The sequence below is a fragment of the Fusarium poae genome, chromosome 4 (genome assembly GCF_019609905.1).
Source record: "Fusarium poae strain DAOMC 252244 chromosome 4, whole genome shotgun sequence".
Taxonomy (NCBI): domain Eukaryota; kingdom Fungi; phylum Ascomycota; class Sordariomycetes; order Hypocreales; family Nectriaceae; genus Fusarium; species Fusarium poae.
In genome coordinates this window covers 1,724,669-1,744,278 of record NC_058402.1, presented here as the reverse complement: position 1 = coordinate 1,744,278, position 19,610 = coordinate 1,724,669, and the positions used below count along the sequence as shown (strand labels likewise).

The following is a 19,610-nucleotide window of genomic DNA, read 5'->3' as shown; positions in this document are numbered from 1 at the left end:
TGCCTCTCAGCCTCTCATCATCAGAGCAATACCTTAGTACTTGACGTTAGACAGCAACACGCGATAACTCTACATACACTTAACCTATACTCAACCACACGATATCCTGTGAGGTAGTCTGGAACAACAATTGTGGTAAGATTCAAGCGCATTGCCCCTCTGTTGCAGCTTTCGTTTTACTTACCAACTTAGTACCTACTAAGACAGGTCTACCTACAGGTATCTACTAACCCAGGGTTTGATCTGATCCCTGGACAAGTTTGGGAAGGTATAAGCCTACAATTACTTGCTTTACTTATCAAATAACCTTGGTTGTAGGTACTGGTAGGCACTTGCCCAGTAAGGCAAGTACTTAGGCAGGTAGGTAAGGCAACAGGGTAGGTGGTATGAGGCATGTGTCGGGGATGGCTTTCCTTGCAGGTGCTTGCACCACTGGCAGCTAGCTCATTTGCAACAACACAAGCGATGGGCCATAGTTCTAACCTACTACTGAACAGCAAATACAAAATTGTATAAAACAACGCACTTGGCATCGCCAGATCTCAACTTGGTAAATCCGATATTTCAACAATTGTATTCATTCGAACACAGCACTTACATCAACAGCTTAGCCCGCCTTCATTCTTCTGAACGCTCCTGTCTTGTTTCTTCATTCCCTTGTCATTGCCCCATTCCATCGCTATTCGCATTTGCCATAGGTCATAGGTTCGCTGCCCCGCACTGCACTGGCTCAAAACTCTCCCCCGCCTCTAATGAGGCTACTAAGAGACGAGGTACGCAAGAGCTACGCTTTAGGTATAGAATGGCTGTCAGCAGTTACCAGAGGTCATCACCATGCGAAATGGAGGATGAAAACAGCTTATCTTCTCTTTGTGTGTTCGCTATTCGAATCGGTACAGGGATACCCCACAGGCCCCAAATTCTATTATGGTTCAATTTCCCTGAAGCGAGGTGCTACTGTAGGTGCTGCTGCACTGTAGATTAGCTGACACAAAACACTCACACAAGCTTTCTGGTTTAGGCGACTGTGCCGAAAGGGGCAAGGTGTTGCAGGGCTCTGTTGAACCAAGTGGCTTCCAGCCAGTCTTCGTCTGTCCTGGGGAATGATGGAGAAGTCAACCTTCATGGGTTTTGTGCGATACGCATGCTTGTTTCCAGCCTTTCCATACCAACTGTGGACCACAGAAGCCATTACAAGAACCATCGCCCACCTTAGCTGTTAGCATCTCGAGATGCTAAAGCCATAACGCCAGGACCCGAAAGCCTGTAGCCTCTGAAGACTAGATCTGCCAACCACTGGCCCAGAAGACAGACTCCACTTCGAGCCTCAAGATGAGAAGATGCTCTCATCCACAAACCAACTCCACCTCAGGAACCCCACCGAACCGAGGTACCAAGCCTGCGCCTAGTAGGCCTGTTTTGACTTTGAAAACACTGATCCTTTCCTCGTCTATCTTCTGGCTCTCCAACGAGCATAGGTGGCTAGTCTGGTTTTATTTCAACCATTGATGCCTCGCTCATTCGAGTTCTTCATTACAACATATATCTGCAGACGACTGATTTTTGCTCGTACTGATCATGCCTCCAGTGTTGTGGTCGCTGGCAGAGGCTCCGCAAGCCCCATGAATCTCTTCATAGCGGATCCCTACCATACCGGACCGGCAATGAATTCCATTGTCATTAGTGATGGTTTGCTCGCGACTGTGTAGTTGATAATAGAGTCAGGTACCACAGCTTCTTACCAAAACGGGCTTCCCGAACTGTTGACTTCTGGCTCCCTGTTCGTCCTTTCAGTGGGCTGATACCAACAACCCCAATCCTGGAACGTAATCCCTGTGGATTTTGAACATTCATCGTTTTATCTCAGCAATGGTTTGTTCCTTGTTGTTTTGGGTCTAACTCTGACCTGAATTCATAAAGAAGCTAAGAAGGTGGCTGGACCCAGGTGGCTGGCAGTTGGATCCAGGCACAAAATAACTCATTCTTCAACTGTGAAATGACCATAACAAATCGAAAATGTGCATACCGGTTTGTTTGGTAGAGAGGTGCAGTGATCGCGATGCCTTGACGCCCTCAGTCTAGCGGCCGCTCCTGTGGCTTTCGATCTAAGCCGCCCCCTTGAGTGGAGAGAATTGGTGTTGAGCAGTTTCTATCTAGTCGCAGAGTCCCCAGTTGCTCGATTATTAAATAGGCTGCCCTGTGCCTGACCAAACCTTTAGGGACTGAGGCGTTGTATATTACCAATTGCTTACTGCCCGCATACAGTGTTCCTATAGCTTGGTCTCAATTCATTGAATACTCTTCAACCATAGTAACCTTCCACTACATTGTTCATTTCCTGGAGATGCGGGGGTTGCCCTCAAATAGAGCGGTTTCCGAGATGCCCCTGATTCTCCTGTTCACAAAGACCCCCGAGTGGTTATCTAAGTGGATGATGTCCTTTATTAGGTAGGGAAGGGTTTTGACCGGGGAAACCATGTCATCGGAACCACACAACGTGGGGATGGCGACATCGGACGCCCTAGCCTTCGTGATGTGATATTCGTTGAATTACGAACTAGAGATACCGTTTCATGGTTGCTGTTCGCCAATACTAAGAAAAAAAAAACCTTTTATCTTAAGGTTAGTTTTGCCAGACTTGCGGATACTGGCTCCGCCAGAAATGGGTCGCTGGAAGATTCACATAGGCTCGAATCGATGGTTTTCAGATCGGGAATATCAGACTTCACTCTAATCCAAACAATACATGTGTGGTTGGCATGACTCTTCGTGCCTGTGCCATTCATCCAAGCAGTGGCTCGACAGGCATTCAAAGCAATCACTTATCACGTCTATGGTGGTAGATTTAAGACGCGAGTCTTCTTGGTATAAACTATCCATTGTTTTGCGTCTCTGCTGCTTGAGCTACTCGTATAAGCCTTGTTTAATGACCTCCCCAGGCCCGTCCAGCTGAACATGCTTGATGCAAACAAAATCATACCGAACGCCATTCTCTACCCTTCAGCCCAATGCGAGCTAAATCCACGGGGAGGGATAGTGATATGTACCATCTATTTCACACGTCGCTTCTTTCTGTCTACAAATCTCTCAACATATTTTGCACATGTTGAGTTATACCGGGTCATCGTCTCATTCTCATGTCGCCGTTTTCTCATGTTTCGACAGTCTCGACTGCCATATGTCATTATGACCCTGGGCCGCTTGTTCTTCGACTTCGGAGAGCCGCCCTATTCGGCCTTGGTTCCCTTCTCGCTTTCAAGATGAATTTCGGCCACTTCGCTTGAATCTCGATCGCTACCCGCTGCAGTTGGTACGTCAATCACAGATTTGTGGTCAACAGTAGCTTTCTCAATATCTGCGAGAGTCGTCCCGTGAGATGTTGAAGTTGCATGGTCAACATCCATGAGATCGTGTCCCATATCAGGTTCATCGAATTGACTGAAGCCACGCTCGTCCGCTGATGAGTCCAACTGAGCATCGTCAGAGGCAATATCTGCACCTGTAGAGTCCTCGGCGCCGCTATCACCTAGTGCCCCGAAATTCCAACTCTGAGCAAGGTGTCCGCTGCTCAGTTGTTGATATCCCTCTTTGACATCGACACCTTCATCCTCGACACCTCCATATGGTGGGGGATCATCATCATCGTCATCTGGACCAGGGTAGGAAGTAACTGTGATTCTATCCGAGCCACGGTCGGCCGGAAGGCGAGTTGCTGCGGCTGCGATCCCAACGCTCGACAACCCAGCCAGGGAGGAACCCTCGCCGAGACGTTGACCTTCCCCCGCCTCAGCATCTTCCACTTCGGAGTTCTCTTCGCTGTTCCTATACTTCTCGGAGATGACTCCGAACCGGGATCCTCCCAAAGGAGTGCTTGAACGGCGGCGGTAGAAGAGCAGATAAGCAGCCGAGGTGATACACGATGCAGGGTCCGATACTGGAGATGCTGAAGAATCTTTTGTGTTTGTTAGTTTGTTGTTTCTTCCGTAACATGAGCACAAAGGCAAATACTAACCGTTGTAATTGTACCAGCGCCCATCAACAAAGTTCTTGGCATAGGCAGTGTAGTGACCTCCCCCGAGACCTCCATAGTGGTCATCGACAGCAATCAGGTCATAAATCTCGTCCTTGCCATCTTCTTTCTGGATGACCCTGGAAGTAAGGTCAAGACCTTCGATGGGGAAGTCGACCATGACATCCAGCTTATCTCGGCGGTAGCCAGAGCTGCTGAATCGCTTGAGATGGGCTACAAGAATATCTGGTGATTTCCATAAATCAAACTTCTTGCTGGCTCGTCGATGCTCCTTACAGCGGGGGCAGTACCACATGTCTTGCTCAGAGAGGACCTCAGCTCTTTCGAATTCGTCCAAGCACTCATCAAGTGTGATACCTTGAGTGCGGCGATGCTTCCTCCTTCTTTGCACAATCTTGAGGGCCGTGTCGTTGAGTGTCTCGAGTGTCAGGTAAGTGGGGGCTCCTTGCTCTTCGGACGTCTTCAAAGAGCCACCAAAGACCTTATCCCAGGCTTCATCGTTCCAATCCACGACGAGGCCTTCGCCAAGACGAATAAGAGGGCCACCATCAGCGACAGCGGGAGGTTGTGGCTGCGGCTTAACAGAAGCTGCCTTATTTTTCTTGTTCTGAATGCGTTCTCGGCGCTTGTTGCCGGCCTTCTTGCCGTATTTCTGGCCCTTGATCTTGCCACGTCGTCCATGAGGTCCTATCTTGGATGGCCGGGCGTTGAATTTCTGTATTACATGAGTGACGAGGTTATAAAGGGTCTGATATGGTAACTTACGCGTGGCGCTTCTTGAACGTCTTCTTCGCTAGATTCCTCAGCCATTCTGGTCTGTGTTGCATCAGCTTTGATGCTCTCATCAGTGCTGCTCGCATCCTCGTTGACCGAAGGTGTGCTGCTTTCGTCATCACGACTAGCAGCATCATCACCTTCGGGTGTAGGCTGAGGGATTCGATCTGCCAGCTTGGGCAGTACTTGATTATGATCAACATTAGACCAGCCTGTAGGTACATGACCAGCGTAAGATTTGTCTGTGAAATAGCAAAGCTCGAAAAGGTTTTCAAGCTCAGGGTCCAGGAAGCTATCTGGCTTGATGAACTTTGACCGGTTTGTATTGAATCTCTTCAAGATCTGGGGCTGATGGGGAAGAGGGTCGCTGTCGTCCTTCATGTGCACATCCACGATATCGTCCTCACCTTCAACCGAGGTGGCGACAACCTTGCTGTCGCCTGACGAGTCGGCATCCGAAGCCGAAGTAACGACTTCCCCGTCGGCATTGTCCGAGGTTTCTTCTGTAACATCTCTTAGCTTGGACCAGGTTGAAAAGGTAGCGACCTTTTCCAGGACCTTGCGTCGAATGAGGTCGATATCAGAAGCTTCCTCCTTTGTGAAGCAAATGAAGCTGGGAGGGGCCACACCATCCCGACCACGCGCATAATTTGACGGAATGCGATGATATACAGGTACCACCATCTGCTCATATCGCGGGTCATCCCAATTCTCAGTCTCAAGGGGAGTGTCCACATCTAACATTGAACGAGGCTTCTTGGCCTTGTGTGGCCAATTAGTAGGAGTGGCGTCCAATTCGTGGAACGTGGCGATATCGTTCTTACTGATCTCTTCGCTAACATCGTTGGTGTTATCGTAGATTTTGAAGAACCTGTCCTTGTACTCTTCGCCGCCAATCAGTCTTTCCGGTGGAATACCTGTTCGGATGGAGACAAATTGCTTGAGTTGCTCAATAGCGCTGTGTTTAGGCAGTTCAACCTCGATCATGACCGGGGCATCATTGAGGGGCAGGAACTTGATCTTGGCAGTCCAAACGTCTTCAACAGGTATGGGGAGTGTCAAGTTGTTGAAAGGGTCGAATGTGATACTGATCTTGCCACACTCAGGGCATTTAAGTGTTGATTTGTACAAACCCGTGAAGAGGTCAGCGATGACAGAGTCGTCTCGGCGTCGAGTGATATCCCACACCTTATCCGCCATCTCCTTTATAGCTTCTGGGTTGTTGATCATGTCGTCGGTGGAGTCCGGCTTCTCAATATAAGGCTTTTTCTTGACACGACTCAGATCTTCTTGGAGTGCATCCAACAGAAATCCAAGAAATTCCTGAGAGTCCTGTTGGCCGTAGCCAGAGAAGGTTGACCGGCACCGACCAATGGTGTTCTTGAAATCTCGTGGAGTCACAGAGCCCCTATTTTCCGAGTATATCTCCTTGAGCAATTGTCCATACGTTGTGGCAACCTTGCCATTGTATCCTAGAGGGTTGGTCTTGTTGACCTCCTCGACAAACTCATCAGTCAGGAAGTACTTTGTTAACTCCTCGACGCTCCGAACGCACTGGAGGGCTGAGTTCATGTAGCATGTATTTCCCAGGTTCTGCAGGCCAACAACACCAATGTTACGGCCGGATTTCCTTCCCATTCGTCCGCGTGCCAGTGCACCACCAGGCGCAGGACTGCTTCGGCCGCTCACATTGGAGGATGCCATGCCGCTTCTGGTAGGGATGGCCAACCCATTCGGTGGGCTCTTTCCACTGTATGTGCTGACCCAGGATCCCTTTTCGATCGCCTCATCAATAACAAGAGTTTGGTCGGTGACCAGATTAAACATAGACAACGCCGATCCACCATTAAAGTTCGGTTGGATGGTCTTGTCTTCCAGGGTACTTTGCATCTTGGTATCACGAACATGCTCGAATGAAGCGATGTCCAAGAGAAGTTTTGACCAAGAATCCGTACTCTCACCTCTGCTCTCATCTCGGCCTGGGGAATCCGGAGGGGTGAGTGCTCGGGATGGTTCTGAGGGACGGACAATCTGCTGAACCTCGGGCACGGTGAATAAACGAATCTTCCGGTCAATCGGGACGTCAGTGGCCGTCTTCAACTCCTTGACGAAAGTTTGAGCATGGTAGTTACGGCTTCTGGCAAATTTGTAAGGAGGGGGGTTCTTGGCTTTGAGTGACTGCTCGATGGGCAGTGGACTCAGAGTTGACCACAGGCGATGGACTGTGAAAACTGGAGGGTGAAACTCGAACTGGATGACAGGGTCGTCGCCGTGTCCGGCTGTGTTGATGGCAGTTCGAACAATAGCGCCTTGGCCATCCTTTACACCATACCAATCTACAACCATCTTCCAAGCATCCTCAGGGAAGAGCGTGAACTCGTTCTCGTTGGTTCCTTGCTTAAGACGAATGAATTCATTGCCAGTAGGCTCTTTGACAATTTCTTCAATGATGTCCGAGTTGTCTACAGGACCAAGGGGGTTTGATGTAGAATCGTGCTCATGGGTATCCTTTGAGTCGCCGCGCAACGCAAGCGCTTTCTGGACCCAGGTATTCGATACAAGGCAGGCCTTGTCCCCTTCCTTTGGCTGTGAATCCTGAAAGGCTTTCAAAAGAGTCTCAATGATCTTAATTTGTTCTTGCAAAGAGGGGATTGCTGTGGCATGAGAGTTAGTTGAGTGTTTATTGAATGTAAACTGGATACCGCATAGGCCTTACGTTGAGACGGCGAAGCATCATCTGCCGAGGACACGGCAGGCTCAGGTGCATCGACACTCATGGCTCGAGGCAAGGTGTCTGCAGATGATGGTTGAGATGGGCCCTCGACAGACTCGTTAACCTGCGATGAACCCATGTCGACATCTCGGGTTTTATCCGCTTCGTTCTCGGGATCCATACTGGAAGCACGTCGTTTCAAAGGTGACGAGGAACGTTGAGGTAGGTCAGCATCGCCGTTCATGATAGCTCGGTGAGAGAGACGCAAGGGAGACTGGCTTCTGGCCAAGGTTCGGGCCGAGCCAGTCTCGTCGCCGCCACGGTCACTTTCGATGGAGAGGTCGGCGTAGGCAGAAGCACAAGGGCTTGAAGCAGCTGATGAAGCGTAGTCGGCCGAGACAAAAGAGCTGTTCTGAGTCTGGAGACGTGGAGGGAGGCTCGAGGCAGGTTGAGTATCGGCCACGGAGGCGGAGAAGGAGAAGGCGGGATCGTCGTCGACTTCGCAAGAGGGAAGGACCGAGTCAGAAGGGGGCGACGGCGAGTCAATCGATTCTACGGGCTCGTCCTTTCGCAAGAGCTTTCTCTTCTTTGAGGACGACGTCTTGAAGGCGAGCTGCCCGGGCAGCTCGGGGTGTTGAAGCTAGAGGGGCGGAGAGGAAAGACGGGGCGTCTTCCTCTTTGTCCTTGTCCTTGTCTCTGCCTTTGACGGTGACGGAGGGGGACAGAAACCGTTGGAAACGACGACCGTTCGTAGCGAGGGTACGAGTAACAACAGGGATTTTGTTGCATTTACTCTGTTCGAAAATGGGACTAACTAACAAAGCCTGCTGTCCAGTCCAAATCAGTTTGAGGAAAGAAATATATTTTTTTCACTGGCGGGAAGAAGGCGGGGGGGCTGGCAGGCTCTAAAGTTATATTTTTTTTATGATGGATCGCAGCGGCTGTGACCGCTGAGAATGACGGTGTGGGGCTGACACTCTAAATATATGGGCTCCATACCTGGGTTGCGCATCGCCCTGGGTTTATGAGAGTGCGGAAGTAAGGCTGTTAATTAACTAGTAGTTGGCACTCAGGCAGGCACCCATACCTTGAGATTCAATCAGGGACAAGTACAGTGGTATCAATAGTGATGAAATGGATACAATATGAATAAGAGCTGTGGGGGCTGTAATGAATTTGTATTCAAATCAGTGGCCTGGCTTCGTTCCATAGCGGGCTAGGTGATCTAATGTACTAAGGTACGGGCGGGTCCATACTATGGACTGTTAGCACTCTCACTGATGACGATAGAGGGATTGCAGCAATCAGGCTCGAAAGCGCAATGCTTCTTTGCTTTTTTTACTACTATCATGGCATAAAGTTATAATCGATAAAGGTTTCGGCTGAAAAAAACGGCAAACAGAAACTCGTTAAATGGCCGAGTAAAACGAAGAAATGTTGCTTCCATGCTTTAACCGCATGTTGGAACTTGGCGGTAAGCGAATGATTGAATCCCTTCCTCCACATCCAAACAAACCATGAATCGTTTGCATGCGTGTATCCCTATGTTGGCAGCCTACCAAACCGGGTTTGGGTCCTCGTAGGCCTGCAATCTCTAATTCCGGTAGGTAGGCACATCAGATTGTTCTAGAAGAAGACAAACTTACACTCCCCTTGACAGTGATAGTTGGGAATCTAGGAAATCATTTCTTATTCCAATTACCTGCATATCTACCTACCTAACCCTAGGTGTATTTGCAATGACAGGGATTTAAACTAAGGTTCGTGGCAAGTATTCTCCTCTCCAATGTTAGAGGTTAGAATCAGCCATGTCCGTAATGCCCAATATGCAGTAGAACCTTTATGTAAACCATCATGTTTGCCCCTCAATTCCATTCATGATCAACAGTTCCACAATCTGTGTGTTTCCTTTACCCCTGGCGGGAACTTGCTTTCTGAGTTTGGAATACCAATCAATCTACATTTCCAACGTTGGTTGTATGACACCAGAGTCCAGGGTAGCACCTTGCTAAAATACACGTCCCTCTTTCACATGCCCATCATTTGAAAAATCAAGGGGTCCAAGATTGAGGTAAATCGTTCAGCATTATCGTTCTCATACTCAGGATTATGGATTCGTTCCTTGTCTCGTAAGGAACATATTCTAGCTAAGTGCCTACACTGCCCGACGATCTTTCCTCTACAAGAAGTTTAAACAAGTACACCCAATTCTTTAAATCACCATCATAACTTCCCCCCTCTAACATGCCGTATCAATGTATCACGCCTCTGTCTAAAATGCACCCATCGGCACGCCTTCCAGGGGATACCCAAATTACACCAAAGAGCTCGAGACATAAAAAGTGGCTCTTACAGCTTGGCATCAGTATCCGCATACTCACTGATGTCCTTTACAGGTCTGGCGCCTGAACTGGCAGTGAGACCGGCTTTGTACAATCTGACATCTGTAACCTCCTGAGCAGTCTTCACAGCATCTCCGGCAGATGGCTCCTCGTCGGCCTTCTTCTGTGCCTCCTCCTGTCGCTTATCGACACCATCGGCTTTGCCTTGGGCTTGTAGATGAATCGACAAACGTGCCCTACGAGTTGACGTGGGGTTGAGGTGCTTGTTGAAAAACTCCACGACCTCAGGCTTGGTCAGCAACTTGATTTGTGCAGCATCGCGTTGGGCTAGCACCAGTTAGTCATCTTGTAGGTAGACACGGGTTTATCTTAACTTACCGAGCTCAAAGTCGTAGTATTCGTTTGTGATCTGAGACCAGTGACGGGTGGACTCCTGATCTAAGTTTCTGAGCTTCTCCAGCCGCCTGACAATCAAGCTTCGCTTGTGACCTTCGAACTCTGTGTCGCTCATCTTCTCTAAAGTGTCTGCATATCTCATGAGGAAGGCCTCGATGCGGGAATCAAGGAACTCTGGCGTCATTTCGCTCTGGATGAGGAATCGGAAACCATATGTCGTCGAGAAAGCTCGAGGTCCGCTGAAGACGATGTAACCCAGTTGTTCCTTGGTTCTCAGCTGGTCGAAGGCAGGCTCGTGAAGCATCTGGTCTAGGAGCAGGGTCTTTGTGCGCACCTCACGGTCTTCCCTGCTGCCAACATAGAACCAGGTCTCGACGCAATGATTGACGTTGGCTGGATCCATGAGTGTCTTCCTGAAGACGTGGTTTGAGCCCTCTGTTAGAATAAGAGATCGCAGGATGGGCCACTGAGCCTCGGGCAACACCCGGGGCTTTAGAATAGATTCAACCATATCGGTTGCCTTGAGAGCATCCTCCTTGTACATGTTGCCATGAACATACACCTCAATGAAAACCTGGCTCAGCATTTGCTTCTGGAACAGCCTGACACCTTCCAACGTGACACTCGACAGCTCATCCGCAAGCTCTTCTACAATAAAGTCTCGCTCAGGTGCATTTAGCCAGTTGGTGTAATCACCGACTTGATGGTAGGACGATTGCAGCTGCCAGTTGTTGTATCCTCTGGTTAACCGCTCCCTGACGATCTCGAAACGATCCTCCTTGATATCGAGGTCCCGCATTGTTGTAACAACTTGTTCCAGAAGGACGGGAAGTTTATCATTGTAACCACTGACGTCCAAGAACAAACCACGCGAGTCGAGACTGACGTTATATTGCAGACCAGCCAATTCTGCGTCATAGGAGTACTCCTCGAGCGCATCACGCACTAGATCTGTGAAAAGACGGGCCTTGACATTGTTTTCGGCGGAAGCGTAGATAAGGGGTGTCTTCAGGCTCACGATCACGTTCGCGCGAGGAACCCAGAAAGTGTCGTCCTTTTTCCACCATGTTCTGGCAATGTTGTCGTTGCGAAGCACTCGTGGGTTCAGCGCGGGTTCGTCGACCTCCTTCTTCTCAACCTCAAGCTTGTTAGGAATGAACTGGTTCTTGTGTGGTAGATGAAGGGCCGACAAGCGCTCCTCGGGAGAAACTGCGGCGGCCTTCTTGATCTCTTCCATAAGGTCGTTGGGAATCTTCTCATGGCGGTACTCAGTTCCGTACCACTTCTCTTTCTGGTCCCAGTTGCCGGGGTGGTTTCGTGACACAATAACCATGCGGAAGTTGTCCGGGCGAATGGTAGAAAGAGCCTCCTCAATCTGGTCAGGAGCGAATTCTCTGAGACGGCTGTGGCCGCTGAGCAACCACTCTCGCGGGAGAGGCTTCTGCATAACAGAGCTGATTCGGCTCGTGAAGCGGCTAGCGGGTGTCTTTTGCTTGAACTTGAAGTCGACATCTGCCATTCCCTTCTGCTCTTGGAAGATCCACTCTTGTGGAGGGTTCTCGCGCAAAAGAGTAACGTACTGGAAGAAAATCTTGACAATTTCGGGATAGTTTTTGAGACCCTGCAGCGTGATGTTAGTACTTTCTATTTATGGAAAACCATCGGGTTCTTGCTTACCTCCTCCGTCAAGCGGACTTGCACATCAAAAATACCAGGAGTGCCAGGGCATACAGGGTAGGCACCTGCACTGAGCCCGTTTGCCCAGCCCTTGGATTTGATATACGACATGATACTGCCAGGACCCTCGTGCCCGATCAGATGACTGATATACCGACTAGGCTGAGTGGCGAACATGAACTCCTCGTCGATGAAGGGGAAGTAGAGGTTCAGCTCTCTTGAATCCATAACAGGCTTGGCAAAACATTGCATTCCGAGGTCAGACTCTCGGAACGGCAGCTCGTCAGGCCATCTGTTAGGAGGGAGTTCCTTGTTAACGACAGGAGAGAAAAGCTCAGCAACCCATTTCTGGAGCACATCGAGCGGCTCTCTGCCTAAAACAACCAACTTCATGCGATTCGCTGAATAGTGCTTGGCATGGAACTCGATAAACTTGTCCCTGACATTGATTCCACGTGCCTCTGGAAGGGTCTTCAAGACTTCGAAATTACCAGTCGAGAAATGGCAGAATGGATGGTTGGGGTTGGATAGAGACTTTTCAAGCTGGTGCAGTCTCCAGGTATCGTTCTGAAGATTCTTCTTGTTCTCTGAGTCGACAGCCTTGAGTTCTCGGTCGAGAGTCTCGGGAAGGAAGAGAGGCTCAATGAAGAACTGCGCAAATCGATCTAGAGCCTCACGTAGAGGAGATGGGTTGGTATCTGAAGGATCCTGGTCATTGTCTGGCTTGGCAGAAATGTCGAAAAAATAGTTTGTTGAGGTCGGTCCGGTGTAAGCATTAGAGCTTCCTGAATTGGCGGAGAGATATTGACCATATTCGTTCTCAATTGGGAACTTCTTTGTGCCCATGAAAAGAAGCTAACGAGCAAAAATATTAGCACACTCCTTGTAATACAGTACGTATAAAATGCTTACATGTTCGACCGCATGGGCCATACCGGGGATATCAGACTCGTCGCTAAAGTTTCCCACATTGACGTCAAGAGCAGCACTGGCCTTGTCGGTCTCGGGATCGTGTACCAGAAGAGCCTCAAGCTCATTGTTAAGTCGAATGACCCGGTAGTCGCGATCGTCAAGGGAAGGCTTCTCGAGGGCGTCGGCCACAAGTGTCACCGGTATTTGGGAGCCAGCCGCTGTTGCGGAGGCATCCTCGTCATGCTGCGAGTGAGGCATTGTGTATGATGGTGCAAACGCAAGACCAGAATATCGAGACCAAATCCCACACCGACACGACTAGGAAGGTATCCAAAAAGAAAGAAAGAAAGCGACCGAACAGAAGAGTTAAGTTAGAAGGTGAAGAAGGATTTTTCAATTGGTCGCAAGGATTTGTTCAAGTTGGCGGTGATACGCAGCTCGTGTCAAGGGCAGGCGATTGGATGATGTCGAGCACTTTGGCGCGTAGAGTACCGGAAAGTGATCCAATTGACGCTGAGGAACGAGAGAAGAGATTGATATAGAAGTGTAGATGCAGCAATCCAATGTAAGAGCAAAGTAAGGTACGGTGACAAGTACCGTCCCGTAGGTATGGTTACAGGGCAGGGCAGGGTAGGGCGCTGTGTGTCGCTGTTGTCGCGGGGGAGAGCCGAAAGAGTTGGACTGTTGGAGGGGCGAGACGAGGGGTAGTGTGGCACAATGGATGATGGAGCTTTCCCGTCCTGGCGGTCTGCTAGACCAAAGGTAGAGATACCTTGTAGCGGTAATGTACCTACCAGGGTTACAGGTCAGTTATTCCTCGCCTCATTAAGCTTGCAGGGTCATGGAAAGTACCTTAGCTTAGTTTCCTCAGTCTCTGAGCTCTAACTGACTAGGGTTAGGATCGTGCTGGCATAAACTGACGGTATCCCTGAGTCAGGTTATTGAGTCTGCACTCTATGACTGAAGCACTTTTGATGACGAGATGTCAGAAGGAACTTCGAATACGTAGAGCTTGTGGGGTGCGCCACTGAGCACACGCAATGCAGACAGGAAAATATAAGTCAAGGGTCTGTGCAGGAGTAGCGATCTGCTAACTCTGTGGAGTAATGTTACCAGTGAGGTGGGTAGATAGGGCGAAAAGGATCACTTGCGGAGGTTTGCTCTATGCAAATACGTCCCGCTGATACCGTACCTGTTGCTGTGTTGTTCAGAAAATACCTAGTTTACAGCTTGGTTATGCCAGGTACTAGGTGTGAACAAAGGATATGTATTGGTTGATCAATGCCGGATTCCGTCCAGATTTGGGGCTGGGCACTTTAATGTCGGGATCAAGACCCTTGAAAACACCTTGTTGGGATGACAGTTTCCGAGGCGTGGCAGACGATAATGATAGTGGAGTATTGAGATCGGATAGTAGCTCGACCAGGTTAGTAGTTTCGACTTTCAAAGAACACGACAGCGTGATAGTTGCCTGATTGAAGAAGTCCGTTGGTTTTTTACTCCCCCTGGATTTTTGTCAGAGAAAAGGACAGTTATCCAATTCCTTTCGATAGATGCAATTCGATTCTTTTCGATGGGGTGAGCTGTCTAAGATGAGTGGATTTTTAGCTAATTCGTAATTCGTCAGCAACTCTTTTATTGTCGTTATGATATAACAAGCCATCATCTATAGACTCCGTAGAATGCTGGGGCAGGTTTTGTGTAACAATAAGAAATATGTTATCGAAATTGCCTTGCTTCTCTTGCATCTATCTGTAATAACGAGGGCTGGGGATTACTTACACAAGAGTCGATCGATGCAACCAGGCCTTCTTTGGTATGTTCCTGAGTTTCAGTCAGCCACATTTATTTCCGTACGTATACTATCGTGCTATAGATGATACAAGCACTTGAGCTATGATTCCAATCAACATAGTAAAAGATTCGGGATAGGCAGTCACTTCTTCGCTTCTGCTATTGAGCAAGCCATCCATGATTTCGAGGACTGTCTCTGCCCCAAGCTGGCTAGCGAAGTCTACCTAGCCTAGGAAACCGACCCCTGGCCCGCGGGAGATCACTTCGCGTCCGAACAGACAATTGGGCACCCCTGTCTGTGCAGTCACTGGCCAAGACGAACCGTAGCCGGATATAAGACAAGATTTGTTTATGCATGGTAATACCAAAAAACAAATAAACAGAGAAATTTACAAAGATTGCCTACATGTATGAGATGTACGGCCATCCACGAAGTATTTTCGTATCAAATAGGCAATCAATAAATTGAGGTGCTTAGGTTGGGTTGAGGAATATCGATGTAGAGCACTTGCTCCATGAAATGATAGATAGGTAGGTACCTTGTTGGTCAAATGTCTTACCAAGACTTGGCTACGTACAGAGTAGTACAGTAGTTCAACAATGTTCTGTTGCGCTTTGATTTGTCGGAAATTGGACTATGTGGATATGATAGTGCCGGGATATTTGTTATAAATGGGCTTTGGTGTGTAGGATGCTCCATATGTTGTGCAAAGGAAGGTGTATGGCGAGATTTGGGGAACGAAATATACGGATGAAGCTGGGTATATATACTCATACGAGATGACTTAATCATTGTTAGCTATCAGAAGCAAGAATCGTAAAACACTGCACTTGAGGCATTCTCTTGTAGGCCATGAATCATCCTGCTTGAGTGTTGTCTGTGATGGGTAGGAAGAGTCAAAAGACGCAGTACTTTGTGATCTGAACATAAATACATACTTACTGCTGAAACACTACTACCCGGCAATGAACCACCAATGACTGGTATCCAAAAGTCACATTTTGTAGCTGACTGCCTTGACAGACATCCGAAGACATCTACATAGAAACAGTTGACAGCATCATTCAAGCGAGAGATAACTATTGGGTAATTCGACAGTTAGCACACATTGCATGCCGATAGGATATGGTTGAAAGATAATGGTCTGTACTTTGCTTGGTCCCAAAGACCACCATAATCGAGCGCTTGTTGGCCAATATGGAAGAAGAGTACCGGTGGAAGATTTTCAGGCAGCGCGGCACAAAAGTAGGCGTGAACTATAACATATGTATTTCTCTATTTTGTTTTGTGCTTGGACGCTTCTCCTTATCATCTGCTATTGAGAAATAGCCATAAGGAAAATTATGTGTATAGCGTCTATTTGTGTATGTTTCGTAAGTGAGTCGGACAGACTAGCACATCCATTACAAGGACAGAATGGCGAAGCCTGAGTTTCGTACATTGATGCATGCATGATCAGCATCCTTACCAGACGTTGACGGAAATAGGGGCAAGGAAACGAAAGAGGTGAAAGGCCAAACCTGGTACAGCGACAAGCCTACACCGAGCCACAAAGGCATCGCGAGGTCAACATCTAGTTTAGTCTTACAACTGCGCCGTTCAGCCCCTTTTAGTGCAATCAACGGCTTTATGGCCGCTCTGGTGACACTTGTAGCAAGTCATGGGTTTCCCACCAGCGGGCGAGAACTGATTACCACCCCCTGATGAGATGCCACCCCCGGAAATCGATGTTGGCCTTCCCAGCTTCACTTCCTTCTTTTTCCTCTTATCACGGAACTCTTTAGCCTTGGAATTTTCATGGCTGGGCCGTGACCGAGACCTTGAACGTGAGCGGCTCGGACTGTCAGTGGATGGCTTTCGTTTCAGTCCGTGTGATGGTGTATCTGCGTCGTCCGAGTTCTCATCTTCACTATCATCGTCATCATCGGACGTTTTTTGTGGTTGCTTCTATATCACTAGTCAGCGTTGCAAGTTCTTGTATTTGACCAAAGTAATCGACGTGCCTGGTTGATCGCCTTTTTGAAGCTATTTGTCGAGGTACGCCCCGCGGTCAACGCATCTTCATTATCGCCTGAATCGTTAGAAGAGTCAATGTCACCATAACCAACATAAACAACATTCATGGGTGTTTTTGCTTGGCTGGTAGCTTTTGACCCAGCGAATGCGTTGTTCAGCACCCAACGTGTATCAGCGCCGACATGCTTCTCCAGAGCTTCTTGACGTTTTGTTTCTTGGGCATCTAGCGCGGCCTGAATCGTAGCCTGGTCGATGTTCAGATCGAGGCGACCCGCCGGCGACGAGTGATCCGTTTTTCTCTTCTTGGATGAATTTGTTTCTGAAGCGGGAGATGAGTTCTCTGAGGCCACGGCTCGTTGCATGAATTTCATGGTAAGCAGCCTCGAAGAGACCGCTCTCGGTGTTTCTGGCGCCATAGCGTTGAGTTCGATCGGTCGGTACTTAAAAGTTCGTAAAGAAATATCGTATTTGGCGATGTTATAGCTTGTATCCAGGGCACAAAGGCCGGGTGTCGCAAACACAAAGGATGGAAATAGCTGCAGAAAGTGGCAGCCTTTCTACTCTGATTGATATCTCCAAAATCGATTTAAAAGTCCTTTCCGTGTTCGGTGTACAAAGAACCAACTAAATTGTGTTTGTCGCAAAAGAAATGCCTAGGTGCTCGTTGCATCTCAGTCCAATGGGCAAACCCAAAAAATGTTTCGGTCCACGGATAAACTAGGGCTCCGAGGCTTCAATCGTCAACAGGCAGGCTCAATGCCTGAAGACCACCAACAGACTATTCAGCGTCGAGACTGTCGAATCGATCCGCACACCTGGAAACCGACTTGTCCACAATGGCTACGTCTCAATTGAGGGCAATTGCTGTCCTTGCGCGCAGTGCGCGCGTCTCCCAGCGTGCTTTCACCACCTCCGCTCGGCAATTCGAGGCCGCTGTCTCGACCAAGACCAACGAGGCATCGCCCGCTCCCACCGACGAGAACAAATCCGTCGCCATTAGCCAAGCTCCCAATCGTGTGGGTGTCTGGTCACGTAGCCAGAGGCCTCGTTCTCAGGCTATGAACGGCCCCCGATTCGAGCAGACCGATTTCGATTTTCAGGTACAGTCGACTTGAGAGCTATGGTGGAACATCAGATCGGCTAACTATGTGATAGCCTCAACCTAAGGCTGCTATTGAGATGATCCACAAGCAGCCAGTCACATGGACTCACGAGCGAATTGTTGCCTGCAACGGTGGTGGTGGTCCTGAAGGCCATCCCAGGGTCTTTATCAACACCGACAAGCCCGAGATTGCTGTTTGCGGCTATTGCGGCCTGCCTTTTGTACGAGATTCCATTCTTACTCCCTGGTAGCTTTTGCTCACATCTGCTAGGCTCATGAACACCACCGCACTCATCTCGAATCCCTCCCTGAGACTTCTTACCCTCTCTCATAATTAACCAGGAAAGTTTGAATCTGAAGGGAAGGAACATCATCTACATCACTAGACCTAAGCGAGGGGGATAAAGAAATCCGAATACTATGCTTTTTTTGCAAGTGAAACCCAAGCCTCTGTACATACCATGCGAATACAACGAACGAATCAACCACAGCATGTTTCATACTGTAATCGTTATGCTTCCGAGTCGTTACTCAAGGGCAACATGTTGCTGGTAACACGGGACCGTTCTGGAGGTCTAACTAAACATGCTCTGTTCTTAGGGCAGCAGAAAGATTGCTGCCAGCGCAAGAGAAGAGATGCCTTAACCACTGAGACTCAGGCGTCCAGACAATTATCCTTCTTTTTAACCCCGGCTTAAGCCTCATGTTTTTTGCTACGTTCTGAACTGTGTCGCAGCATACGGGCGTACCTTGAGTTCGTTCACACAGGAGGATAGCTGATATGTAATGAACAACCTGTAGATGCGATTATAAATGGTGCGCTGTGATTGGCTCAAGGAAGCTTAAGAAGATATTGAAATCCGTACCCATTCATACTTCAACTGTGCCCCACTATGACGGTTGCTTGCTAACTACCAGGTTATCACTCTAAAGCTATGCCTCAACCTCAAACATCACGATTGAGCTCCGCAACAACACCGGTACTTCTGTGCTTTTTAATTGTGATATCTTTGTTCCCTGGTCTTTTCCACTTTCTCTGGACATTGCCTTTTAGTCTGCTTGGTTTCTCAGGATCACCACAACCCCGCCCAACTGCTCTCCCAGTGATAGACCACTCAACAGTAGCAACTATGAGCTGGTTCCAGAAGCAATTTACCTTGCCCGCCAAGTCGCGAGGATCTTACCTTATTACCGACCAGGTTGTCTCTTCTCTTCCTGAGATTCGTGACTACAAAGTCGGGCTTTTGAATCTTTTCGTTCAGCACACAAGCTGCGCTCTGAGCTTAAACGAGAATTGTAAGTCCAAGGTTTTGTTAAATTTCCCATCATATCCTAGTTCTAATATACGGATGATGTAGGGGACTCTGATGTTCGTGAAGACATGAGTGATGCTCTCGACAGAATTGCTCCAGCCGAGGGACCAAAGGGAGAGGCCCTCTACCGACATGAGTAAGTACCGGTTGTGTAAGCCGCACAAAGACCAATGTTGACAATCGTTAGTGCCGAGGGCCCCGACGACATGCCTGCTCATATCAAATCTGCACTCATTGGAGCGAGTGTCACCATACCTATCAAGGATGGAAAGCTGGTCAGTACCAACCGACGCTCATTGTGGCTAGAGACAACTGACGCCACTATAGGCAACTGGAACCTGGCAAGGAATCTGGTATCTCGAGTTCCGCGCGGCTCGTCATCAGCGACGAGTCGTTGCAACGATTCAGGGAGAGAAGGCTTAAAGGGAATACATGGAGGAAACAGACATTGATATATAAAAATAGAATGTTGAGCCTTTAATGTCCCATACACGCAAATACCGATAACGCCAAACACCATCGCCATGTCTCCGCATTATA

At 48.7% G+C, this 19,610-nt stretch overlaps 4 protein-coding genes across 4 annotated transcripts; 2 read left to right on the top strand and 2 right to left on the bottom strand.

Annotated features, from left to right (window-relative positions):
• Positions 1-3,227: 3,227 nt before the first annotated feature.
• Positions 3,228-13,102, bottom strand: FPOAC1_010660 (uncharacterized protein; the record flags this gene model as incomplete). The annotated part of the gene is made up of 9 exons (XM_044855049.1): positions 3,228-3,952; positions 4,013-4,745; positions 4,796-7,458; positions 7,521-8,015; positions 8,074-8,327; positions 9,871-10,186; positions 10,238-11,876; positions 11,933-12,787; positions 12,845-13,102. 9 exons carry the CDS (start codon positions 13,100-13,102, stop codon positions 3,228-3,230), a joined length of 7,938 nt encoding a protein of 2,645 aa, XP_044702362.1.
• Positions 13,103-16,238: 3,136 nt separating this feature from the next.
• FPOAC1_010659 (uncharacterized protein) lies at positions 16,239-17,071 on the bottom strand (the record flags this gene model as incomplete). Its single annotated transcript, XM_044855048.1, has 2 exons — positions 16,239-16,548; positions 16,596-17,071. 2 exons carry the CDS (start codon positions 17,069-17,071, stop codon positions 16,239-16,241), a joined length of 786 nt encoding a protein of 261 aa, XP_044702361.1.
• Positions 17,072-17,491: 420 nt separating this feature from the next.
• Positions 17,492-18,091, top strand: FPOAC1_010658 (uncharacterized protein; the record flags this gene model as incomplete). The annotated part of the gene is made up of 3 exons (XM_044855047.1): positions 17,492-17,755; positions 17,811-17,978; positions 18,029-18,091. The coding sequence occupies 3 exons, from the start codon at positions 17,492-17,494 to the stop codon at positions 18,089-18,091; spliced, it is 495 nt and encodes a 164-aa protein (XP_044702360.1).
• A 796-nt stretch (positions 18,092-18,887) lies between these two features.
• On the top strand, positions 18,888-19,493 carry FPOAC1_010657 (uncharacterized protein; the record flags this gene model as incomplete). Its single annotated transcript, XM_044855046.1, has 4 exons — positions 18,888-19,053; positions 19,116-19,206; positions 19,258-19,345; positions 19,398-19,493. 4 exons carry the CDS (start codon positions 18,888-18,890, stop codon positions 19,491-19,493), a joined length of 441 nt encoding a protein of 146 aa, XP_044702359.1.
• Between the last annotated feature and the right edge of the window lie 117 nt (positions 19,494-19,610).